General features: G+C 43.8%; 1 protein-coding gene across 1 annotated transcript in view; it reads left to right on the forward strand.

The window, feature by feature from the left end:
- The first annotated feature begins 6,426 nt into the window (after positions 1–6,426).
- Positions 6,427–27,337, forward strand: part of ACOXL (acyl-CoA oxidase like) — a 360,904-nt gene continuing 339,993 nt past the window's right edge. Inside the window, 1 exon segment of the mRNA XM_057558364.1 lies at positions 6,427–6,602. Within this exon segment, the coding sequence (XP_057414347.1) occupies positions 6,478–6,602 (125 nt within the window). The 5' untranslated portion in view covers positions 6,427–6,477.

Below are 27,337 nucleotides of genomic sequence, written 5' to 3' on the forward strand. Positions count from 1 at the left end.
TTTTTACTGGCATTTCATTATGTAAAAATGACTGATTAAATCATTGGGCACATGAGTGAACTCAATCTCCGACCCTCCCTCCCCTTTCTTGACGTCAGGAGGTCTGACTGATGTTAGGACTCAAAGCCCCAACCTTCTAATCACATGATTTACCTTTCTGCTGACCAGTCCCCATCCTGAGGCTATATAGGGACCCACCAGGTGTCATCTCATTAGTATAACATAGACACTGTGATCACTTAAGAAATTCCCAGTGTTCTTGAAGCTCTGTGCCAGGAACCCTAGTCATAGACCAGACAAATTTCTTTTTATTATACCATGGAGGTGGTCTGCATCTCTGAGCATAAGCTCAAAATTTCATTAGCATTAATAGCCTCTCTACCTTATAACATTCTCTATACTTTCAGGACAGCAATCCTTTCCTCTTATCAAGTTGCTAAGTCTTTAGTATTCTTGCTCAGATTGGATTGCTTCTGCCCCTTCAAAGAGCTGGACACTTCCCAATCTAGAGAAAAGAGCTAAAACCAAGTTTCAAACTTGTTTATTTAAAAACATCAACTTCCGGGATAGTCCTGACAGATGTTTGTATAGCTGAGCACTAATATAATTCTTGTCTGTGTATCAAAGTCTGAATGAGGTCCTTTTGTTTGTCCTTTAGGAAACAAAGGAGTGATGTTGAGAGTACCATGAGTTACCTGGAGCCTAGTTTACCAGATGCTTAGTCTAGGCATATATATGGTGTTAAAAAAAAAAATGAAGACAATTGAGGTGATACAAACAAACTTTATTTAATACTTCATGAAGCAGGTGGTCTCTGTTCTCAAGAGTCCAGAGAATTGTGAAGCAGGGGAGGAAGTGGCAAATTTTTGTAGAAAATGAACAAGGTAGAGAAAAATAAAAAATGAACAAAAGACAAGGAAAACATTCGACTTACTTGGTGATCGGGGATTAGTCTTATGGATGATGTAACTTCTGGGCAGATGGAATCCTTACAAGAACATGAAACTTTAAATATTAGGTTTTGGCTTGCTGATGTGATCGTGAATCAATATTAATTGGTTTGCTGAGGAAAGGCCATTGTTAGGTTAAATAAAGATTTCAACAATAGTTAATTATCATATATATTACATGGGCATGCTTCATGTGTAGATGATTTCTTTTCCCCAGGGAATGACAAAAATTTCTAAGTAACCCTAGGCAACTAGAGGCACAGTGGTGATAGCCTTCCACTCAACAACGTTGGCTCTCTTTTCATTTATTTAGGTCTTTAATTTCTTTCAATCATGTTTTGTAGTTTTCAGTGTACAAGTCTTGCACCACCTTGATTAAATTTATTCCTAAGTGCTTTATTATTTTTGATGCTATTGTAAATGAAAAATAGTTTCTTAATTTCATTTCTTCTTTTTTAAAAAATTTACTTATTTATTTATTTTTGGCTGCATTGGGTCTTCATTGCTGTGTGCGGGCTTTCTCTAGTTGCGGCGAGCGGGGGCTACTCTTCGTTGCAGTGCCTGCGCTTCTCATTGTGGTGGCTTCTCTTGTTGCGGAGCACAGGCTCTAGGTGCACGGGCTTCAGTAGTTGTGGCACACGGGCTCAGTAGTTGTGGCTCGTGGGCTCTAGAGCACAGCCTCAGTAGTTGTGGCACATGGGCTTAGTTGCTCCGCGGCATGTGGGATCTTCCCAGACCAGGGCTCAAACCCGTGTCCCCTGCATTGGCAGGTGGATTCTTAACCACTGCGCCACCAGGGAAGTCCCTCCAATTCAAATTTAGGGTAAGGATTTAACTTAAGGATTTTGCCTTAATTTCTTTGATTTTGTTTTTGTCACTTTTTTATGTTAATGATCTTGGATTCTAATGCCATTATCTAGTTAATTATTTGTTTTATATTACAGCATACACAAAACAGTTTCAAAATAACACCAATATTACTACTACTACTAGGACTATTAAATGTAGTATAAAATTTCTCTATATTTCTTTTTACCCTTCTTGGGCTATATTCCTAGTGGGCTGTTCAAAGTAATGAATTTAAAGTTAGTTGAATAGTTTTTCTCTTGTGATCATGCCACCAACTTGAAATAGAATTGAGTAAATTTGTTTCAGTTTGCTTTTTTAGAGGCCACTTTATTTTCCCATTAGGTTTAATTTTTTAAAGTTATGTAAAACATTTACCTAGCTCCAAAGTAAAAATTATAAAACAAGTTATATTCAGAGAGTTTACCTTCCATCCTCATTCCCTCTCTCCTCTTATAGGTAATAATTTTCATTGGCTTTTTTTAAAATTAATTTTTATTGGAGTATAAGTTGCTTTACATTGTTGTGTTAGTTTCTGCTGTTCAGCATGGACAGCTACATGTAAAAGAATGAAATTAGAACACTCCCTAACACCACACACAAAAATAAACTCAAATGGACTAAAGGCCTAAATGTAAGGCCGGATACAATAAAACTCTCAGAGGAAAACATAGGCCAAACACTCTTTGACATAAATTGCAGCAAGATCTTTTTCAATTCCACCGCCTAGAGTAATGAAGATAAAAACAAAAATAAACAAATGGGACCTAATTAAACTTAAAAGCTTTTGCACAGCAAAGGAAACCATAAACAGAACGAAAAGATAACCCTCAGAATGGGAGAAAATATTTGCAAATGAAGCAACTGGCAAAGGATTAATCTCCAAAATTTACAAGCAGCTCATGCAGTTCATTAGCTTTTGGTTTATCCTTGTTTCTTTTTGAAAATATAAGTAAATGTGCACGCACACATACTCTTCCTGTTACACAAGAGGTAGCAGATTTTACACACCATTCTTCCCTTGCTTTTTAAACAGTTCGCATGGAGATCCCTGCATGCAACATACAGAGATAATCCTTAGGGTGTGGTTGGTCCATGTTCACACTGGGTGTCCCCAGCATGTGCCACTTGTGCCGGTGGGGCTGGAGTGTGCCCGTTGGAGTCCGTTTGTCAGAGGCTCCATCCTGGGGAGGAAAGGAGGCAGGCACATGGGGGGTGATCCTGTAATGAAGCTGTGGCTGTTTGGAGGGTGGGTATTCCTGAGGACAGCGTGGTGGCTGTTTCTGGAATCTTCCCCTTCCCTATCCCTGGACACCTGTCTAGCTCCTAGGATAAGAGAGGCAGTCAGCAAAGGCTGCTGAGTTTTCTCATTGTAAACTCTGCTGGAGGGCCCTGTTCACAAAGTGACATGATAACAGAGGGAGCTGTCTCTCCAGGCTCCCTTCCCCACATGCACCTTCTGGTCGCAGCCCAGGGCTCCACATGGAGTCAGACTGTGTCCAGTGGGAGAGGCAGCGGAGCTGCTCATGATCACATGGGAGAAACTGCTCAGGGCGCCTAGCAATGGTGGCAAGGTGGGAAGGACGGGGCTTATCCAAGGGTAAGGTTCTGCGTCGAGACCACTGAGTGGGCCACTGAGCAATAAAAAACAAACAAACCACCCTAAATTAAGCTAATATGCAGCCAATGTAGAAACCACTTCTTTCTAAGTTCATCTCTTATAATAACTTGTCCAACACAACCAATAGCAGCCAACGTGCAGTGCTAACATTGTTTTTAGCATCTTCTTCTGAAGTGATGAGTTCATTAGGCTGTGTCATCTGTTGGTGACAGTGCCAAACGTTTGCCACTTCATAACATGAACCTCCTTCTGTCCAGCTTTGTTTAATATCATCTTCACTGCCCTCTCCCTTCACTGTCTCTAAGCCAGTTGCACATACTTTGGTTTTTTATTTCAGCATCAGAATTCTTCCAGGATCTTCTAGGATAGGTTAGGTTATGGTTGGGTAGCAAACAAAGCTCCAGCAAAATCTTAGTGACTTATAACTACAAAGGATTTTTTTCTCACTAAAGTTACATAGACTTGGAAGCTTACTTAGTAACTTACCTTTTTAGCTTTTAGGTCTCTGAATCGAAAGGTACCACATCCTGACTTGATGCAGAGACTACTGTGCATCCCCCAGGGGCGTTGGACTTGATATCGTGATAGTCTGGGACTTTGTTTGGTTGTCTCCTTTGGGGCGTGGAGAGTGCATTTTGCCTGTGGGACGGACGGTGAGCCGAATGTTTGGCAAGATTTAGTAGCCACAAGTGCTGCTCCCAGGTTATTTGGGGCGTTGGCCTTCTGGGCATGTCCTGGATGGTACTTCCCTTCCCCCACAGAGTCAGGCGTGAACTGCTTTGGCCAATGGATTGTGTGTGGAAGTTACACAGGTCCTTTCCAGCTGGAAGCTTGAAGAGCCTGTTTGGCCACCCAGTGGCTGTTCTCTCAGCTGGGACCTGGAGAAAGAGGACATGGGGCAGAGCCCCCAGGTGGCATGGTGAGAATTAAAGTCTTAGCTTTTTAAACCCTAAGGTTTGGGGTATTTGTGACCACAGTGTGTGTCGTTTTGAGGTTGTTTCTTACTACTGTGCTATCCTGACTGATATAGAAGGAAATGCCCCTCTTCTGCTTGGCACCAAGTGGTGCTTGGAGCTGCAGCATCCATCTGATGACTGAGAGATAAAGATAACACACTGAGAAAGGATGCTGGAGAAGAAAGATGGAAAGGGAACCTGGGTCCCTGGGGTAGAGCCACTGGATTAGCCCTCGGGCTTTCCTACCCCCAGCCTCCCTGTTATATGAGAAGACAAAGTCCTTATTCATGGCATCTGGTAGGTATTGTTACTTGCAGCTGCACAGGTGGTGTGGTGGACAGAACAATGGCCCACCAAAGACGTTCATAGCCTAATCCCCAGAACCTGTATGTTATCTCACCTGGGGAAGGGGATGTTGCTGGTGTGATTAAATTACAGATATGGAACCAAGGAGATTATCCTGAATTATCTGGGTGGGCCCAATGTAGTCACCAGAGTCCTTCTAAGAGGGAGGCAAGAAGGTCAAAGTCAGGAGACCAGCAAGGAAGCAGAGGTTGTTGGGATGCACTTTGAAGATGGAGGAAGGGGCTGGGACCCTACAAATGCAGGCAGCTTCTAGAAGCTGGAAAAGATGAGGAAAGGGATTTTTCTCCTGGAGCCTCCAGGAGGGGTCCAGCTCTGCCAACACCTTGATTTTTAGTCCTGTAAGATCCATTTTAGACTTCTGACCTCCAGAACTTTAACAATAAATGTTTGTTACACAAGCCTTAGGAAACTGATACAAGTGATGTGCATAAACCTAATGACAGCACACAGCTACCCAACTGCCAGCTACCCTACACCCCCAAGAGTCATCTCCCCAGCAGGGTGGTCTTTGGAAGGGAACAGCTAACATTTCCTTCATACTTAAAAGGAGAATCAATAAAGTATATGAGACTTAGAGAGAGGAAAGGAATGAACATTTGTCACTTGTTAAAGCAACACAAGGAGGGTGCTGGGAGATGAGTTAGTGTTTGCTCATTGCCTTGTTCTGTTTGCATCTCCCAGCTACACTGCAGGCCTGGGCCACCCCCAGATTACAGTAATATTAAAGTTCATTGGAATGCCCAGTGTGGGGGTGGCAAGGATTTGAGCTGAGCTGCAGCTGAGTTGGGACTGTCACAGGGAAGAGCCAAATCTGACTACATGGTGGATCTGTTTCTTTTACTTTAACCTTTGCTTTCCGCTGCTTTTGTTCACGAAAAGGATACTGTCTATACACAGTGGCCTGCCCCAGGGAACCCTGCGCCTCTGCCTGAATGTTAAACCAAAGTGCCTTTGTTCAGGGAAACATCTGGACCCTGTCCTGTGGATGGCCACAAGAAAGCAGAAATTAACACATCCCCTCCCCAAGGCTGGCCATTCCAGGTGATATTTGCAAAACTTACGCCTTTTTACTTCCTTGTCTCCTCCCCCTCTCTGTGCTATAAAAGAAACTGGCATCCAAACCCCCATAAGATGGTTGTTTTGAGACTTTGCCATCTTTTCAGCCTGCTGGCTTTCATAATAAAGTCATATTCCTTGCCTCAGCACCTCATCTTCCATTCATTGGCCTGACTCCAGAGAGAGGAGGGAGCTTGGACTCCGTAAGGAGACCAGAGCATGGCCTGGGGCATCTTGGATCTCGGTGGCAGAGAGGCTGGCACGGGAGGTCCTCTGAGTAAGATGTCACAGCTCTGAGCAACCAGGACCCCTGTGCCCACAGCGTACCCTGTGTCTACCTCACCAACTCCCCCTCTCGGGTTCTAATACTCACTTCTTGGGGGCCACCGACTGGAGGGACAACTGAGCCGTGGGCACGGGCGGCAGAAACTAAAGCCCCAGGGCCAGGCAGTAGAGTTTGTTCCAGGGGAGACCATTGTGAGAGCTCAGTCTCCCTGGACCGTGCTTTTCTTCACTTGGTGCCCAGGGAGCCGGTCGGGGCAGGGCCAGCGCCGGGGAGGGAGGAGACTGGCTGGCGGCGGCGTGCGGATAAGAGGGCGTGCGCTCCTCGGCCCAAGTGCAGCAGCTGGAGGAGGCGCGCAGGGAAGCGGCCCCGCGGACGCGCCAGAGGACGGGCGGCGCGATGGAACCGGCGCCGGACCTGGGGCTCGGGGACTCGTCCCTGCACCGCTATCTGGACTGCGAGTTCTGGAGCCTCAAGAACGAGCTGCGCTGGCTTCTGGGCGGCTGCCCGCTCTTCCGGCACAGGTACCGGCCTCGTCGCCACCCCGCCCCGTGCGTCCCGCCGCCGGCCGCGTCCCCTCGGTCCCCCGCGCGTCCCTGCGGGCAGCGCCCTCCTGGTGCGCCCCGGGCGAGGGCGAGCTGGGGATGTGGGTGCTGTGCCCGAGAAGCAGGTCCCTCCCGACCTGGCAGATGATGGACTGCCCTCCCCAGTCCTGTGGGCGCAGCAGAGCCGGCGACTTCATCTGCCCCTGGAGGTGTCCTCCGCCCGCCGAGCTCCCTCCTACACCGGGAGTCGGGGTGCACGGGTGGGTCCCCGTAGCGGCGGGCGGGGTGCTCGGCCGAGAGTGGTGGCTGGAAGGGTTGGCCTTGCTTCTAAACCTGTTTCTTGACTCCCCGCCTCCGGGTGTCCCACCCCTGGAGGGAAGAAGGAGCAGAAAACCCAGGATGAGGCGGGAGTGAAGCGCGCCCAGGACCACCGTGCAACCCTGTCCGGACCAGGAGCGCGGAAACGGGGGCAGAACAGCGTCATCTCGGGTCCTGCCTGCCGGGAAGTGAGGGCATTTTCCTGGCACAGGGGTGGACTGGCTCTGCCCAGGGTGTATCTGGTCGTCGGCGGGGGGCAGGTTCCCAGGGGCCCCGTGGAGTCCAAGTGTGCAGAGGGGCAGCCTAACAGCAAATGGGGTGCTTGGGTTGTAAGGTGGGCTCAGGTCCACGAGGTCATTTGATGCCAGGACAGCCCTGAGAAGTGGGCAGAGGGGTTGGTGCAGCCTAAGTTTGCAGAAGGAGAAAATAACCCAGGGACCGGCCAGTCAGGACAAGAACTCAACCCTTGTGTCTCAATGGGGACTGTTTCTCCTGTGCTCTGCTCGGTGGCTGACCCCATCTCAGGCTGTCTGATAAGCCCACCTTTAGAATCAGGCTTTGGCGTTTTAGTTGAAGAAAGCTCCAGTTAAGAACACCAGTATGTTCCGAAGGAAGATTAACTACTTAGCTCACGTTTAGTTTATGTCTCAAGGTTGAGCTGGGCTGAGAGGGAAGGAGATGCTTGGAGTAAAAGCAGCCTGTCCTTGGCCAGGGAGCTGCAGTTTCTGCCCTGGTGGTACCCAGTGGGGAGAGGGGAGCTTGGGGAAGGTGAAAGCTGACAGGTGTGAGATGGTGGGTGTGCCCTTGAGTGTCTCCCCACCTTCTTTTTCTCTCTCTCTCACACCTAGTTCTTTATGTCATGATTCTCAAAGCATGGTCCAGGGTCTCCGGGCGGTACCCAAGACTGTCCCAGGAGCTTCACAGGTTAGAAATTATTTTAGTAATAATATGAAGCAGTTATTGGCCTTTTCATTCTCATTTTCTCACAAATGTTCAGTGGTAGTTCCCAGAGACTACATGATGTATAATTTTCCAACATGTCTGCAGAAGCAGATATGAGAATCCAGCAGTTTTAAGGCAGATACGAAAGATTTGTAAAAATGCAGAACAATGCCACTTTTCTAACTAAATTTTAATACTGTTATTTTCAAATGATTTAATAAATATTTGAACAATTTTTCTGTTATAATTTCTAAGATGATAAATACCAATAGATATTTGGGGCCCCCAATAATTTTTTTAAAGACAATTTTAAAGAGCAGTTTTAGGTTTACAACAAAATTGAGAGGGAGGTACAGAGATTTCCCATATACCCCCTGTCCCCACACAGACATAGCACCCCCCCCTCCGTTATTAACATCACTCACCAGAATGGTACTTGTTTTTTGCTTTTTTGTGTGTTTTTTTTGTTTTTGTGTGTGTGTGTATTTTTTTTAACCAAAAATGAATCTATTGATTTATCATAATCACTCAGAGTCCACAGTTTACATTACAGTTCACTCTTGGTGTTGTACATTCTGTGGGTTTGGACAAAAGTATAATGACATGTACCCATCATTTGGTATCATACAGAATATTTTCACTGCCTTAAAAATTCTCTGTGCTCTATTCTTCTCTCCCTACCACCTACCCCTGGCAACCACTGATCTTTTCACTGTTTCCATAGTTTTGCCTTTTCTACAATCATACAGTTGGATTCATATAGTATGTAGCCTTTTCAGATTGCCTTATTTCACTTAGTGATATGTATGTAAGCTTCATCCATGTCTTTTCTTGGCCTGATAGCTCATTTCTTTTTCTTGCTGAATAGTATTCCATTGTCTGGATGAACCACAGTTTATTTATCCATTCATCTACTGAAGGTCATCTCGGTTGATTCCAAGTTTTGGCAATTATGAATAAAACTGCTATAAACATCTATGTGCAGGTTTTTGTGTGGAGGCCTCAATAATTTTTCAGAGGGCAAGGAGGTCCTATTGCTTTAAGTCATATTTAGTTCCGTCACATCCCTTTTCCTATCTTCCTCCATCTTTTCAGTTTAGTTCATGGGCTGTCATCTCTTTGTCTTTTCAATTTAGATAACTGCAGTTTAAATGATGGGACAGAATGCTAATATCCAAACTACTGATTTGGGCCTTGTAGAAGGTTCTTTGCTGTGAATTGCACAGTCTGCTTAGGGACAGAGGGAAAGGCAGGCGGGGGCTGGAAAGCCAGCCGGCAGCTTATTGCCTGTGTGATTGTCATCAAGTGTGATTTTACCTTCCTGAGCTTACATTTGCTGATTCAAAAGAATGGGGATAATATCTGTGCTGCTGGATTGTTGGGACACTTATAAACTGTTGAGTAGCTATTTAGTATTGCTGGCTGTGGTGTGACACCAAAAAGAAAAAAAAAAAAAAGAAAGGAGAAAAAGAAAAAGGTACAAATTACCCTAACAAACACTTTTCCATTCTCTCCAGTTCTTGCTTATTGACTTAATAATTTCAGAGTTGAAATAAGAGCCTAAATTTCATATTGTTTTTCTCCAGTGATCAAAGATTGTGCTATCTGCTTGAAAGTTCACATTGTATCAGATTTGATCTTACCGGGTGTTAGAAGACAGTGATCCTGATTTCTCGATTTTTTTTTTTTTTTTTAACATTCTGCTGCAGTAAAACGCTCCATGGGAGGCCAGAAATAAAACTTCTCTAGCCACAGATTCACTGAGGCAAGGTGAGGCCTCCTGTGGCCGGTCTCCCCTCCCCAGGCCTTTGAAGTTCAAGTAGGTGTGGGAGGGGATGGGCTTCATTAGTGTGAGTGCTGTGTGTATAGTGGGAAGTTTGTACAGGGTCCGGCACTCCCAGGACCGAAGAGCCCAGGAAACAGCGTGCTTCCAAAAACAACAAAAACCTGGTTGTGCAGTTTTCTGTGCACATCATAGCTGCCCTCAGTGCAGGGATTCATGCACTAGTCTGCCGCCCCAGGTGTGGTGTGGGCACAGCCAGGGTCCCCCGTCTCTCCCCGAGACCAGCTTGCCAGGCCGAGTCCTCCCTGTCCCTACTGTGGTGGAGCGTCCCCCAGGCTCCGGGGACGCCCCGGCTGCTGAGGGTCACACCTGCCCTGTGGTGCATAGGACAGCATGCCCTTGACTGGGACCCCACAGGATTCTGGGCCACTTGAGGCTCCTCCCTGGGGTTTGCAGGGAATATTTAAAAGCAACATCTGAAATGAGATAAGCTTTTGAAATGTTTTTGAGTTTGTTTCTTGGCGAACCGGAGCTCTCTCCTGAGGGCCTGGCGGGCGAGTGGGTGTGCACAATGAGAGGCTTACAGGCCCCACTAGACATTTCTGGGCCCCCAAGGCCCCTTCACCACCCTTCCTCAGGGCTCCCCTCCCTGACCTGGCTGTGCTGGGCCTGCCTGGTCCCCCCTCCCACTTCTTTCTCTTCACTGCCTTTTCTTTCCTTCCCTGGAGCAATGCACATTTCTCTTCCTTAACTTTTGCAAAGGTTTAGTTTTTCCCCTCAGTCTTCTATATACATGCAAGTATTTCATGAAAAACTTCTCATTGCAAAGAGTCAAATAATATGGAAACGTGAAAGTTTCTTAAACTGTCCCCTCCCCCGAACCACATTTTCTTTTTTGATTGTGGTGAAATACACAGAAAATAAAATTTACCATTTTAACCATTTTTTTTTTTTTTTTAAGGATTTTCTTATTTATTTATTTATTTATTTATTTTTGGCTGTGTTGGGTCTTCGGTTCGTGCGAGGGCTTTCTCCAGTTGCGGCAAGCGGGGGCCACTCTTCATCGCGGTGCGGGGACCGCCCTTCATCGCGGTGCGCGGGCCTTTCTCTATCGCGGCCCCTCCCGTCGCGGGGCACAGGCTCCAGACGCGCAGGCTCAGCAATTGTGGCTCACGGGCCTAGTTGCTCCGCGGCATGTGGGATCTTCCCAGGCCAGGGCTCGAACCCATTAAGTGTGCAGTGGCATTAAGTACATTCACAGTGTTGTGCGACCATCACCACCATCCATCTCCAGAACTTCGGCATCATCACAATTTGAAACTCTGTACTCATTAAACACTAACTCCCCCTTCCTTCTTCCCGCAGCCCCTGGCAACCACCATTCTACTTTCTGTCTCTATGAATTTGACTACTGTAGTTACTTCACATAAGTGGAATCGTACAACATTTGTCCTTTGGAGTTTGGCTTATGCACTTGGCAGAGTGTCCTGAAGGTTCGTTCATGTTGTGACACGTGACAGAATCTCCTTCCGTTTTTTTATTTTTATTTTTATTTTTTTATCTTTTTAAAATTAATTAATTAATTTATTTTTGTCTGTGTTGGGTCTTCGTTTCTGTGCGAGGGCTTTCTCTAGTTGTGGCAAGCGGGGGCCACTCTTCATCGCGGTGCGCGGGCCTGTCACTATCGTGGTCTCTCTTGTTGCGGAGCACAGGCTCCAGACGCGCAGGCTCAGTAGTTGTGGCTCACGGGCCTAGTTGCTCCGCGGCATGTGGGATCTTCCCAGGCCAGGGCTCGAACCCATGTCCCCTGCACCGGCAGGCAGATTCTCAACCACTGCGCCACCAGGGAAGCCCCTCTCCTTCCATTTTAAGGCTGGATAACACTCCACTGCATGGATAGACCACATTTTGTTTACCCATTCATTTGTTGATGGACTTTTGGTCCTCCGACCACTTTGAATATTTTAGTGTGTTGTAGGGTTTTTTTCTACTTTTTCTATTTTCCTATGAGTTCACATATACATGTGAACATTTTCTTATATAAACAGGATCATACTATGTGTTTTGTCCTACAGCTTGCTCTTTTACAATTTAATTTTTATTTTCATGATATAATGTATGAACTTACTTAATACAAAAAATACTATGAGGTTTGGAGTGAAAAACATCCACCCCTGTTCCACCCCCCGCTTCATCCCTCATCCCCTTTCTTCACTGGCAAACAATTCCAAGTCTTTCATTGGATTCTTATGTTATTTACCTCTATTTCCTTAAAAGCATGCGTAAGCAGCTACTTCTTGATTATATAATGACTTACTCTATAGAAAATGAAGATTCCCACTAATGCCCACTTTCTTTCCTTATTCCCCCAAATCTGTGCATCCCCATTTTTACTTAAATCAGTATCCAGTGTTCACATCGCTGTGACTACGTAAGTATTATTCTCAGCCATGCCCCTTAGTGTACCATGTTTCATTTCCTTTCTTTCACGACTTTTGGTGTTCTCTTGGGCTAACAATTGCCCCTTTTATTCATTTGCTTAGTTTTGTATAAACTCATCACTCACTGGCCTGCACACTTTAGGATAGAACAGTTGCACTCCTCTCAATTTGGTCAAACCTGTCGGGTAACTGGCAGCTCTGTTCCTCCTGGCCTCCCACGGACACATCCATCCAGGAGGCCTCCTTCTGGGGCTTTAGTCTGGAGTGGCTTTACCATTGTCTTCACCATTATCTTGGGAATTTCCTTTGCATCTCTTCTATAGTCAAGTCACTGTTTCCCCAGGCCTTCTCTTTTTTTGGTTACCCTTTGTGGAGGATTAGAGATGGCCACAAGTTCTTTAACACTGCTCCCGTTGAGAGGTGTGGTTTGTGAACCCTCCCCTTGAATCTGGGTGGCTTATGACTGCTTTGACCCACAGGATATGGCTGAAGTGCCAGTGTGCCAGTGTCCAGGCTTAGGCCTAAAGTGACCAGTACCTTCCACTTCCTGTCTCTTGAGGCCCCAAGCTTCCATGTGAAAAGTTCTACCAGCCTATGGCTGCCATGCTGTGAGGAAGCCCGAGCTGGTCCATGTAGAGATGCCCCATAGAGAGATGCTGAACATTCCCGACTGCTCCAGCCTCCAGCCATCTAAGTCATCTAAGCTGGGACCCCAGACACTGAGAAGCCAAGACACGCCATCTCTACTTGATCCTGTGTGTCCAAATTCCTGTTAGAGTAGTGAGATATAATGATAATGAATTGTTGTTTTAAGCCACTAAGTTTTGGGGTACATTGTTACCATAGCTATAGATAACCAGGACAGTCTCTCATCTAATAGCTTTCTGAGAAGGGATGCCAGAGAGTTAACTTTTTGAGATTTTTGAGATCTTCACGTCTGAAAATATTTACTATCAAAATCGGCTGAATATTTGTACAGGTGTAGAATTCTAGGCTGGAAGTAAAATTTCCCCCAGAATTTTAAGGACATTATGCCATTGCTTTCAAGTATCCAACATTGTTATTAATTAATCTGATCGCTTCTGCACCCTGGCATTTTAATATATAAATATATGACTTGTTTTTCTTCCTCCCTCCTGGAAGTTTCTAGGACTTTCTTTTTAGCACTGGTTTTATGGAATTTCACCATGTTGTGGCTTGATGTGGGCCTCTTTTTCTTTCATTTCTTTCATTATGGGGGGTATGCGATGGGCTCTTTTAATTTGGAAACTCATGTTCTTCAACTATTTGCACTGCTCTCTTATCTGGACTCCTTTTGTTCACATGTTGGACCTCCTGGGCTTGTTTTCTACTTTGCTAATCCTTTTCATCTCTTTACCTTTTCATTCTAATTCCTGGGAGATTTTCTCAACTTTATCTTCCAACTGTTCTTGAGTCATTTTAAATATCTACTATTGTATTTTTAATTTTCAAAAGTTCTTTAAGTTCTTTATTCCTTTTTTATAGCATCTGTTCTTGTTTTCTGCTTGCAAAGTCTCTTATTTCTTGGGAATAGCTGATGGTAATTTTTGAGATGTTTCTTTCTATTCTCTGCTTTGTCTCTACTTCCTTTGAGTTCCTTTTTCTTTTCCTGTTTGTACTTTTGACCTCTGGCTCTCATGTCTGAGGCTTTTGTTAAATGTCTAGTCAGTCTTGGGTGTTTGTTCAAAACAGGAGTGAAGTGAGTAATATGAGCAAAATGCTGATTGTAAACAGGCAGGGTCCTTGGCCACAGGCTTTCTTGATCAGAGAGAACCTTCCTTTCAGTGGCAGACCAGTATTAGTGTTTTGTTTTGGTCAGGGTTAATTTCTCCAGAGATGAATCTTTTAGTCCCTGAGGGATGGGTGCGTGGAGAATGAATGACAGGTCATAAGCCCAGGTGCCTGAAAGGATGGTGAGCAGAGATCCTCCATGTATGACTTTAGGCTCATTAGAAAATGATGCTCTTCTTATGCGTGAAATCTAAAAAAGCTGTGAACTCATAAAAACAGAGTGGAATCATGGTTACCAGGGGCTGGGTGGTAGGAGGAATAAGAGAGATGTTGCTTAAAGGTACAAACTTGCAATCAGTAGATAAAAAAGGCCCGGAGAGCTAAGGCATAGTATAGTGAGTATAGAAAATAATATTGTATTATAAACATCAAACTTGCTAAAGACAAAGCTTTTTTTTTCTTATTGAAGTATCGTCGATTTACAATGTTGTGTTAGTTGCTGATGTACAACAAAGTGATTCATATATATATATACATGTACACACACATATATATATGAATATATATATATTCTTTTTCATATTCTTTTCCATTATGGTTTATTACAAGACATTGAATAAGTTCCCTGTGCTATACAGTAAGTCCTTGTTGTATATCTATTTGATATATAGTATTTTATATCTGCTAATCCCAAACTCCTCATTTATCCCTCCCCCACCCCTTTTAACCTTTGGTAACCGTAAGTTTGTTTTGTATGTCTGTGAGTCTGTTTCTGTTTCGTAAATAAGTTCATTTGTATTATTTTTTTAGATTCCACATGTGATATATATAGTATTTGTCTTTCTCTGTCTGATTTACTTCACTTGGTATGATAATCTCTAGGTCCATCCATGTTGCTGCAAATGGCATTATTTCATTCTTTTTTTATGGCTGAGTAGTAGTCCGTTGTATATATGTACCACATCTTCTTTATCCATTCCTCTGTCAATTGACACTTAGGTTGCTTCCATGTCTCAGCTATTGTGAATAGTGCTGTTATGAACATTGGTGTGCTGATTCCTTTTTTTTTTACAAAGTTAACATAAATTAAACCAACAGTATACTCTTTAGACATACCTGGATATGTGAGAAACTCTATAAAATGAAAGTAAAGGAATGCTAAACCAAGATTCTAGAGGATTGGAGGGGGAGGGCAGAGAGATGGGAGGGAGAGGCATGGGTGTGGTTAGAAGTTACTCTCATTGTGCTAGTTCTCCAACTGCATGAGGATCTTTATCATGGATTTCAAATGATGACTTAGCCCGTGTTGCCTCCCAGTTATGGTTGTAAAAGGCAGAATAGTTTCCTGGTTGGACCAACAGTTGGAAGAAAAGAAAATAGTAAACTAACCAAGGGTCCCTCCACAGGATACTGGCAGAGAGGGAGACAGGAAGAGACTGAGAGAGACTGAGAGAAAGAGAGATCTAGAGAAAGGAACTAAAACCCCTGCCGGTAAAAGGTCAGGAGACTCAGTGGTCCCACTTCCCCTTCACAGGGCTGTCTGTGCAGTTGGTTGCACACTTTTTATATCTGATCTCTCATTTGACTCTCAAAGGGGATAATGCTGAAGTGTGAAAAGGGAATAGTTCTGGTGAAAAACAGAGAGAGGAGAGGACAGAGACACTGAAGAGGTGGGATCTGCAGGATTTGATCATTCTAAATTCTGTTCACTAATTTAATGTGAGAAATCCCCTTAGAGAAGATTGTGATGTATCAATAAATACCTGGGTGATTATAAATGCTAGCTTTATTGTAACATTGGTTTGTAACTCCACTTTTTGTTTTCTACCTGCTCTAAGAGACCAATACAAAAAGACAACATGCGTTGGGAAGGATGTAGACAAACTGGAACCCTTGTATGCTGTGGTGGGAACACAAAATGGTGTAGCCACTATGGAAAACAGTATGGAAATTCCTCAAAAATTAAATATAGAACTGCCATGTACAGCACAGGGAATATAGCCAGTATTTTATAATAACTTTAAATGGAGTATAATCTATACAATTTTTGAATCACTATGTTGTACACCTGAAGCTAATACAATATTGTAAATCAACTATACATCAATTTTAAAAAATGATTGGGAAATAAATAAATAATAAAAAATTGGAACAAGGGGAAAAAACTGTAAGGAAGATACAAACCTAATATAGTAGTACTACTTAAGGCAAAATGTTTGGGTAATTACAGGTCAATGAAAACAACAATAGTAATACCTAACATTTATTGGCTGGCCAAAACGTTTGTTCGGGTTTTTCTGTAACATCTTACGGAAAAACCCAAGCGAACTTGTTGGCCAACCCAATAGTAATTTCTTTTCTTCCTTGTTTGCCACAGTGTTAATGAAGTAAGCGTTTGTTCTCACATCACGCCTCTTCCCAGCACTTCCTAGGTTTTCATTTGGGCACGTGACCCTTCCCATAGGTTGTATAATCCAGAGAAAGTGGACCAGTCACCTCGTCGACCCCCCACCTTGACAAAGGGATTGACCCGTAACCCTGAGGAAGCCAGCTACTCCGGTTGGTACAGGAATAGTCCCGTGATCCAATTTTGGCCAATGAAATAGGAAGGGAGGTTTCTGAGGGCTCCTGGGAAAGATGCTTCCTCGCTTATCTGAGAGATCTGCCGGATAGGCACGCCCTCTCATTTTGGACGGGGTGGAGTCTGAACGTGAGGCTGGCTAGGTGTGCAGCCATTTTGTCACCAAGAGGGAAGCCAGCCCTAGGAGGAAGTGACCCACAGTGACAGGGCATGATTGAGCCAGGGAGTCAAACGTGCCCTGAAGCCTGCCCCTTGTCCTGTCTCTGCAGTTCCGTGAAGTAGCAAGTTCCCTTTACTGTTCAGGCCACTGTGAGTTGGGTTTCAACCAAACTTTTGGTTTTCAACCAGAAGCACCCCAATTAGTTTGCTTTTATTTCACTTTTGTTTCACTTGCAGAGACAGAAACACAGCTCACCTTGGCTTCAGGCACAGAGGCTGGAGTTCAGATTGCTAGGGTGACACAGCCAGGAGTCCTCAGCTCTGCTCTCCTCACGTCCAGACAGACCCTGGCTTTGGGTGCATGTCTCACAGCTCAGCAGCCAGGCTGGAAGAGAGAGACTCTTCTTGGCTTCCAGCCTGGCCCAGGTCACCCTCACTGGCCCAGCTGGCCATTGCCATTGCTTTTCCTTAAAGTGGCCCCTGGGGCGGGTCACCAACCAGAACCGCGTGGGTGGGGGAGGTAGTGGGGGGCTGCTAAAGACAAAAGGAGGTGATGTGGCCCAGAAAAGGGGAAATGCGTGCCAGACTGACAGAGCACTGGGCACCCATCCTTGGCTTCTTCCTGAGTCTCTGGGTCACTGCAGTGAGTGAAGGATGTCTCAGAAGAGGCCCCGGGAAGCCAGGTCAGGCATTACCGCCTTGAATGGGGGCACTTAAACACTGCCTGTTAAGTTCCCTCCTCCTTCCTCTGGCCGTGACTTTGATCTGAAGCTGGGCAATAACTTGGCTTTTCTGGGCAGAGACTTGCTGATTGATTCCAAAACGAAATGTTATGCATGCAAGGGACCAGTGTCTGTGTAGAGAGACTAGGGGTCATGGGTGCTCATTCCTCTCGGCCTCGGGAGGGACTGCAATTTCGGAGGAAATCGGGCCTGTTTTCTAACTGAAGCCATTCTGACTGTGTCATGAGATCTCAGAACCGGCGCTGTTTTCGGGGTGCCGTCCCGCAGTCCTCTGCCCCCTTCCCTCCCTGCCAGGAAGCTGAGATTCTCCTGTGACCTCCTGTTAGTGTGGATATGTTTTTATTTTTATTTACTTCGTTGCATCGAGCTTCGATAGCATCTCTTTTCTTTCTAAGTTCCCTTCTGTCCATCCTCTACCTTACGATCACATCCAGGCTACAACATTTATACTCTGTTCTCCCTCTGTGAATAAGGCTTTGCAGGTGGGTTGATTCCAGGAGCTGAGATTGGTTCTTACGTGGTTATGGCCGTAACAAAAAGCGACTGCAGGGCCCCTGATTACTTGCCCTTCTCTTCACAGCGATGGCTCTATGGACCATGTGCAAACCTCTGTTTCTTTTGACACTATTTATGGACTTATTGTGAGAACTCAGACATCACGGGAGACCCCTCAGACCCCCAGGGTCTCCCCCCATGCCCTCCTGGCAGCCGTGGGAGAGTGTTGACCTCCTCTTTGCCCTTCAGGGACCCCAGGCCTTGAAGTCCAGGTCATCACGGGCCCCTGAGGGAATCTCCATGGCCATCTTCCCCTTTACCTGTAAATGGACAGGTAGGTGGGCAGGTAGCTCTCAAGGTCTAGGAGGGAACCCTGGCTGCTGTGCCTGTTAGACTCACCGAGGTGCCTCCTACACACCCCGTGAAAGGATTTGTTGTTGAAGATGATGGATTTCCCCTCTAGATCTTCTCCTGCAGAATTTGTGTACCATGATGTTCCACCAAAGACATCCTTTGGGTTACCAAAGGTGTCACTACAGTTGGGAACAAGGAGCCCCATAAGCCCGCAGACTCCACCATCCCATGGTCAGAGCGTGGTCTTAGGAGCCAGTCAAGGCCTGGTTGTACCTGTAGACTACAGGGCTGGGCATCCTCCAAGACCCTGAACTGTCAGCTGCAAACCCATTACGGCTTTCTTAGCTAACCTCTCAGGTGCCACTCCCATCTCAGCACCTCCCACGTGCGCCCTAAAAATTAACCCCCCTTGTTTGAAGCTTCAAGTCTCGTTTCTAAACCAGTCACTGTCCTGGAGGCTGAGATCCCCGTGGTGACCTGGACCAATCACGAGCCGCCCCCTCGGGCTGAGCTGATGCAGCATCCCCAGGATCCGGGGGAGGGGGGGGCAGGAAGCGCCCCAGGAGTAGCTGCCGCATGTACCTTTACCTAGTGAGACACATGCCTGAGAGAGTTTGGTGACAGTTCGTGTTTTTGTCTTGGGAGATTGTATCTGCTCCTATCCCGCGCTCACTCGGCCCCATTTCCCCCTTCGCTTCCTTCCTGCTCACCCTTCCACCCCTTTCCTCCTGCCCTCCCCGCCCTACTGCTTCCCTCCCTCCCTCCTGGGACTTCCTCTCTCTGCCCACAGACACCCCACTCCTCAGCGGATCCTGCAGAGCAACTAGGTTCTCACCGCTCTGCCCTCTCTCGGCTCCTCCTGACGGAACCAAGCAAAGGTGATTGCTAAACCAAAGGCTCTCCATTCCAGAAAACAACCGTACCATCCCTGGGAGGCGGCACCCGTCTGGCCACTTGAGGTCTAATGATGACACGTGCACTTTGTACGGGACCCCTCTTCCTCCTGTTCTGTCTTCCATGCTGGACTCCAAGCCCTTTGAAGGTAGGAGCCAGCCCGGCTTGTTTTGAATTCCTAGTGTTTAGCTGGTGTAGGCGCTTAATGAAAGCTCAAGGAAGGAAGCGGAGAAAAAGGATGGAGAGGGAAACTCCCCTCCCCATGGTCACTCGGTCATTCAGTGGAGGCCCAGGATGCAGGGGTGGGGTCTGGAACTGCCTCCTTCCGGGATTCCTGTGAGGTTTTTGTCTCTGGGGAGGGATCTTTCCTTCCCCTTCTTCCCTTTTCTCTCCGTCTTCAGAGCCTTTCTTCTTGAGAACTTCGTAGACTTTGCCCATCAGCCAAGGTACATCTCGCCAGTTGAGGGACCGTCACAGCTAGAATTAAACCTCAGCACTTAGAAACGACCCCCTTTGCATCTTTTCAGGCGCCCGCTGGCTCAGGGCCTGCAGCCTTTGACAGTTACCACAAGATGATTCAACAGTTTCTCTTTCATTCACCGTCTACTCGTCCAAGTTGTGCGTGGTGTTCTGTGGGTGGTGTCAGGGTTTGGGGCATCGGAGGTCGAGCTGTGATCGCAATGTTTGCTAGAAGGCAGATGGGCCCTGTGCTCACTGCCTCTGGGGAGCCATGAATGCTTGTAGCGGGGTGCACCTCACTTTTTAATGGAGATGGAGCATTTTTGATTCTTGCTGATTTCAAAGAGAAGAGGGAGTTTATCTTGGGCTGAGCTGGAGGCGTCTCCAGAAGGAAGTTACCAAAGAGACCAGGACCAAGGTGCGGGTTATTGAAGCAGAGCCCTGCTGGGAAACCAGGGTTGGTTTTCAAGTTCTTGTTGGTATTTTATTCCAGAACATCTGTGCTGCCAGGAGTCACATGGTGGTCAAAAGCTTAGGTGCCAAGGATGTTCCTTGTCATGAGGGCATTCGCATTTGGTATCTGAAGATGTGCTTTCCCCTAGACTAAAACTCATTTTGACTTAGAGAAAAACACACACCACTGCTTTTTTTTTTAAGTCTATATTGAATTTATTACAGTATTGCTTCTGTCTTATGTTTTAGTTTTTTGGCCACAAGGCATGTGGGATCTTAGCTCCCCGACCAGGGATTGAACCCTCAGCCCTAGCATTGAAAGGCGAAGTCTTAACCGCTGGATCGCCAGGGAAGTCCCACACACAACTGCTTTTTTTTTTTTTTAAATTAATTAATTAATTTTTTAGTGTCTTTATTGGAGTATAATTAATACTCAAATTATTAGTTTCTGCTTTAGTTAGTTTCTGCTTTATAACAAAGTGAATCAGCTATACATATACATATATCCCCATGTCTCCTCCCTCTTGCGTCTCCCTCCCACCCTCCCTATCCCACCCCTCTAGGTGGTCACAAAACCCCGAGCTGATCTCCCTGTGCTATGCGGCTGCTTCCCACTAGCTACCTATTTTACATTTGGTAGTGTATATATGTCCATGCCGCTCTCTCACTTCGTCCCAGCTCACCCTTCCCCCTCCCCGTGTCCTCAAGTCCATTCTCTACATCTGCATCTTTATTCCTGTCCAGTGGTGTGTGTGTGTGTGTGTGGGTGTGTGTTTTAATACACAACGGCCTTTTTGATTTTGTTGTTGCCTTGCTTGTTGTCTCTTTTAAATTTTATTTATTTAATTTTTTTAAACATCTTTATTGGAGTATAATTGCTTTACAATGGTGTGTTAGTTTCTGTTTTGTTGTCTCTTTTTAAAATGGATTTTTTATTTTGGAATAATTTTTAATTTATAGAAAAGTTGCAGAGATAGCAGAGTTTTCTCATCTCCCTCTCACCAAGTTTCCCCTGTTGTTAACATCTTACAGAACCATGGTACATTTGTCAAAATGAAGGCGGCGGCATCGGTACGTTGCTATGAATTAAACTCTAGACTTTACTTAGGTTTCCTCAGTTTTCCCCGTGGTGGCCTCTTTCTCTTCCAGGACCCCATCCAGGACACCACGTGTTTCATTGTCATAGCTCCTTGGACTCCTCTGGGCTGTGACAATTCCTTAGTCTCTCCCTGTTTTTCATGACCTTGACGCTTTTGAAAAGTATCGGCCAGGTATTTTGTTGAATGTCCCTCAATTCAGGTCTGTCTGATGTTTTTCTCATGTTTAGGCTGAGGTTATGGGTTCTGGGGAAGCGTATGAGGGGAGATGCCCTTCTTGTCACATCATATCACATCACATTACATCACATCACATTATATCATATCATATCATATCATACCATATCATATCATACCATACCATCTATCCTATCCTATCCTATCACATCACATCACACCATATCATATCATCTCATATATCATACCATATATCCTATCCTGTCCTGTCACGTCACATCACGTCACATCACATCATACATATCATTACATGGCGTACATCCTGTCAACATGGCTCAGATTTTTTCTTTTGCTGTAAAGTACAATGAAATACAAAACTATTAAGTGTACACTCTCAGAATTTTGGCAGATGCGTTCACCTATGTAACCCAAACCCCTATCAAAATAGAGAACATTACTATCACCCCAGAAAGGTCCCTCATGCCCTTCCCAGGCCCTGCCCTTCCCCTCCCAGAGGTAACCACTGTTCTGTTTTTGTTCCTACTGTGTTTCAGTTTTGTCTGTTTTAGAATTTAATACAAATGGAATTACACAATATGTTCACACAGCATATTTTTGGTGGTATATTAATTCAGTTTAATCCCACACAGCAATGAAAATGCGTGAAACACAGCTACAGTAGACACTAAGATGAATCTTATTAGCCACGTTGAGTGAGAGAAGCCAGACTCAAAAGAATACATAGTGTCTAATCCCATTTCTTTAATATTTAAAAGCAGTCAAAAATAATTTATGGAGTTACAAGTCAGGACAGCAGCTAGTATGGGCAGGAGGGAGGGAGTGATTGAGAGGGAGACCAAGGGGAGAGTCTGGTGATGCAATGTGATTTCCCTGCACTTGGATAGAGATTATACAGGTGTGTGTAATCTTTGTGATAATTCATTAGGCTATACTTTTATGATTCTTGCTTTGTTCTTGGTGTGTTACATATTATTAAAGTGTTTTAAAATAAGATACTAGTTCATGCCCATCAGTTGTTTGTGTGTATGACAATGCCATGTGTACTCCTTATCTATTGATGTGTAGCAGATTACCTCAAAACTTAACAACCGGTTTCTGTGGGTCATGAATTTCACAGCATCTTAGCTGGGCGGCACTGGGTCTTTCATGAGGTTGCATGTAAGCTGTTGGTTGGGGCTTAAGTCATATAAAGGCTTGACTGGGGCTGGCAGATCCACCCCCAAGGTGGTGTACTCACATGGCTGTTGGAAGACGGCCTCAGTGTTTCTCCCATGTGGACCTCTCCACGAAGCTGCTTGAGTGTCCTCACATCATGGCAGCTGGCTTCCTCCAGAGCACGTGATCCCAGAGAGCCCAGTATAATGTTTTCTAGATTAATACATGCCATTTATGTGTATCAATAGTACATTCCTTTTTATTGCTAAGTAGTATTCCATTTTACGACTAGACCATAGTTTATTTATCTGTTCTTTTAGTGATGGATGCCCTGGCTGTTTCCAGTTTGGAGCTATTATTGATAAAGCTGGTATGAACATTCTTCTACAAGAATTTTTATGAACAGTTTGCTTTTCTTGGGTAAATACTAGGAGTGTCATTGTTAGGTCATAGAGTAGGTATATGTTTAGTGTTATGAGAAATTGACAGAACCTTTCCCCAAGGTGACTGTATTGTTTTACATTATCACAACAAAATATGAGAGTTTTAGTTGCTCCACATCCTTGTTCATATTTAGGTTTCTCATTAAAAACTTTTTTTTAGCCATTCAGGTGGGTGTGTAATGGTATCTCATTGTGATTTTAATTTGTATTTCCGTGGTTACTTAATGACGTTGAGCTTTTTCTCTCATGCTTATCGGTCATTTTTATATTGGTCATTCTTTTGTGAAGTGTCTGTTCAAATCTTTTGGAGGACATTGTGTGTGTGTGTGTGTGTGTGTGTGTGTGTAGTTCACACATATAGTTTTGTGTAACCAACCACCACAATCAGAATACAGAACTATTCCGTCACCACAGAGAAACCTCCTGTGTTTCCCCTTTAGAGTCAGATTCTCCCCATAACCCTAACTCCTGGCAGCCACTGATCTGTACCTCATTACTATAATTTAGTCATGTTGAGAATGTTATAAAATTGGAATCCTATCGTATGTAACTTTTTGAGATTGGCTTTTTTCCACTCAACACAATGCCTTGGAGATCATCCCAGTTGTCATGTGTATCAGTGGTTCATTCCTTTTTATGGCTGAGTAGTACCCTATTGTATGGATGTACCACAGTTTAATCTATGCCCCCCTCAAGGGACATTTGGGTTGTTTCTAGTTTTTGGTGATTGCAAATAAAGTTGCTATAAACATTCATGTATAAGTGTTTGTGTAAACAAAAGGTTTAATTTCTCTTGCGTAAATACCCAGGAGTGGAATTGCTGAGTTGTAAACATAAGTGTGTATTTAGCTTCATTAAGACGTTGTCAAACTCTTCCAGGTGCCTGTACCATTTTTTAAATATTTCCCACCAGCAGTGAATGAGGGATCCAGTTACTCTGCACCTTCTTAACACTTGGTATTGTCAGTATTTTTTATCTTCGCCTCTCTAGTAGGTATTTATGATTCGATTTTGAAACTTAGTATCTTGTGGTTTGGTCCTAATTCCACGTGTGAAACTTCCCAGTAAAGCTTCGTCTTATTCATGCTGGATGCCCACACCCTTCACCTCTCCGAGGGAAGGTGAGATTCGTGTCTTTCGCTTTAGTTCTTGCTGGTGGCATATCCTAGTTCAAAGGTTTTCAACCTTGTTCTTAGTAAAGGGACCATTTTTTCTCAGGCTAAATCCTGCCAGACCACTGATAAGTCAGATGATGGTGGAGCTGCTGAGGGTAGAGCAGGGCTCTCTCTGTACCCCATACAGACACACCCCCGCAGATGCGTCTCTTAATCTTGACACTAACGCCATCCACCCAGGACCTGCCAAGTCTCTTAATTCTATAGGGCCTCTCTCTGCCATTTGAGGCAGAGAGATAATAATATTTGCCAAATCTTTATATCTTACAGACCCAAGAAACCAGAAAAGAGAAATTATATCTGTTATTATAAAATACCCCAAACCATCATTGTTTATGATTTATACCGTATCGTTATACACATAGTATTTAAGGTGTCCCATTAAGATTGCTAAACGTGGAGGTTTATATTTAAAGACAGAAAATGCACAAATATGCATGTTGCATAGGAGTTGGGAGAGCTTGAGATGTTCCTGAAACCCTGACTTTTCCATCGCAGAGATGGTTACCTTTTTGCTTGAAAAGTGTTAGGAATTTAAATATTCATATTATGATAAGCAGATGTTCAAACTTTCAGGGAGACAGTTTCTAAGACTTCTTAATCCAGCTTTAATTTCTTTGTTAAATAGGAATGAATTCCTTGGGGGTGGCAGTTGGATGAAGAACAAGCGCCATCTAGTGGTTATGTTTAAATGTACAATTTAACATGTTTTAAAACATCTGTTTTTGGAATAGGTATTATTTTAACACGGTTCAAAAAGCAGAAAGTATATAAAGGTAGAGTGCTGTTCCCTCTCTGCCCAATTCCCCCCACCTCCACCCGACTCACACAAAAGCTAAACACTGTTATCAGTTTCTGGTTTAAAAAAAACATCTACCAAGCAAATATGTAGTCTTCTCCACCCCATTTTTTTAAACATATAGAGCAGCAGTAAAAGGAATATATTCACTTGTTTGCACCTTGATTTTTTTCATTTAAAACATATCTTGGCAATTACTCCATATTGCCATAGAAAGAAAATTTTCTTTTTGTGTAATATCCTATTGTATGGCTGTACCATATCTTACTCAATCACTTTTCTACTGATGGTCTTTTAGATGTTTGCAATGTCATGCTGTTACAACACTATAGTGAGTAGCTTATGCCCATGGAGCATTATGCTTATCCCTAATAGTGCATTTTGGGAGTCGGGGTGGGGAATGTGAAAGACCTGTAATTAAAATGTCTAACTTGTCCCTGTTGAGAAATTTCTTTAATGTAAGGAGGTTGGGTATTAACAGTTGAGAGCTGTTTAGTAGTAACCCAGTTTTCTTGAGGTATGTTTATTTTATTGGTTATAATAATTTCTCAGTTCCTCTGGCTGGTGTATATATTATCTGTGCATTAATAGTCCTCACCTGATCTTGTCCTGTGTCCTATTTTTCTACGTAGACTGACATAATCTGTTACTAAAATTTGACTCCAGTGAGATGCTTGGTATCCGTATGAGTAAGAAGCTTAGTTTAATATGAAAATAATGTGAAATTAATGTGAATTAGGGATTTTATTTTATTTTTTTAAATTTAAATTTAAATTTTTTGGGCCACGCCGCGCAGCATGCGGGATCTTAGTTCCCCGACCAAGGATGAACCGGTGCCTTCTGCGGTGGAAGCTCAGAGTCTTAACCACTGGACCGCCAGGGAATTCGCTCTGAATTTGGGATTTTAAAACAGATGAATAACAACCATTTTATCAAAAAGTTACTGGAATGGAAGTGTAAAGAGAGAGCTATCTATAGTTACTTACGTTTTAGAATCTTGTCTGTAAAACACACCACATGGCATTCCCATAGGCTTTGCTGTCAGGTCTTTTTAGTTTGATGTTTCTCTTGATCCACATTTTTCTTTTTTGATTACAAAATTTGTAATTGATAAATACTACAGTTTATATTAAAAAAGAGGATCCATACCTCATATTATTCTATAGCTTATCTCTCCTCACATGTGTGAGCATGTCCAAAGGATAAGTTTCTAGAAGTGGAATTGCTGGGTCAAAAGGTAGTTTCATTTGTAATTTTGATAGATATCGTTTAATTGTTGCACGTGCAGACTGTACCAATTTGTACCCTCCGTCCCTCGGGCTAGTGTGTGAGAGCGTCAGCTCCTCACAATGTTGCCAATGTAGTGTGTTATCAGACTGTCTGGATTTTGTTCATGTAATAGGTAAAAATCAGTATTTCAGTGTAGTTTTAATTTGTGTTTCTCTTACTGCATGTGAGAGCAGAGATTTAAAAATATATTTGTATCACTTGTATTTCTTATTCTGTGGCCCATGTGTTCAAATCATTCACCCCCTTTTGGTCTGTTTTTTTTTTTTTTTTCAACTGAGGTATAGTTGATTTACAATTTTATGTTAGTTTCAGGTGTACAGCATAGTGATTCAGTATTTTTATAGATCGTACTTCATTAAAAATTATTACAGAATAATGGCTGTAGTTTCCTGTGCTGTACAATATATCCTTGTTGCGTATCTCTTTTATGCATAGTAGTTTGTATCTCTTAATCCCATGCCCTTATCTTGCTCCTCCCCCACCCTCTCCCCACTGGTAACAACTAGTTTGTTTTCTATGTTTCTGAGTCTCCTGTTTTGCTAGATACCTTAGTTTGTTTTATTTTTTAGATTCCACAAATAAGTGATAGCATACAGTATTTGTCTTTCTCTGTCTGATTTATTTCCCTAAGCATAATATTCTCACCTGATCCATCCACGTTGCTGCAAATGGCAGAATTTCATCCTTTTTTATGGCTAATATTTCATTGTGTATATATACATACATATATGTATATAATATATATATAATACCACATTTTCTTTATCCATTCATCTGTTGATGGACACTTGGGTTGCTTCCATATCTTGGCTATTGTAAATAGTGCTGCTTTGAACATTAGGATGCATGTATCTTTTCAATTAGTGTTTTTGTTTTTTCCAGATATATACCCAGGAGTGAAATTCCTGGATCATATAGTAGTTCTATTTTTAGTTTTTTGAGGAACCTCCATAATGTTTTCCATAGTGGCTGCACCAATTTACATTCCCACCAACAGTGTACAAGGGTTCCCTTTTCTCCACATCCTTGCCAACATTTGTTATTTGTGGTCTTTTTGATAATAGCCATTCTGACATGTGTGAAGTGATATCTCATTGTTGTTTTGATTTACATTTCTCTAATAATCAGCAATGTTGAGCATCTTTTCATGTGCCTGTTGGCCATCTGTATTTCTTCTTTGGAA

The sequence above is a fragment of the Balaenoptera acutorostrata genome, chromosome 12 (genome assembly GCF_949987535.1).
Source record: "Balaenoptera acutorostrata chromosome 12, mBalAcu1.1, whole genome shotgun sequence".
Taxonomy (NCBI): Eukaryota; Metazoa; Chordata; class Mammalia; order Artiodactyla; family Balaenopteridae; genus Balaenoptera; species Balaenoptera acutorostrata.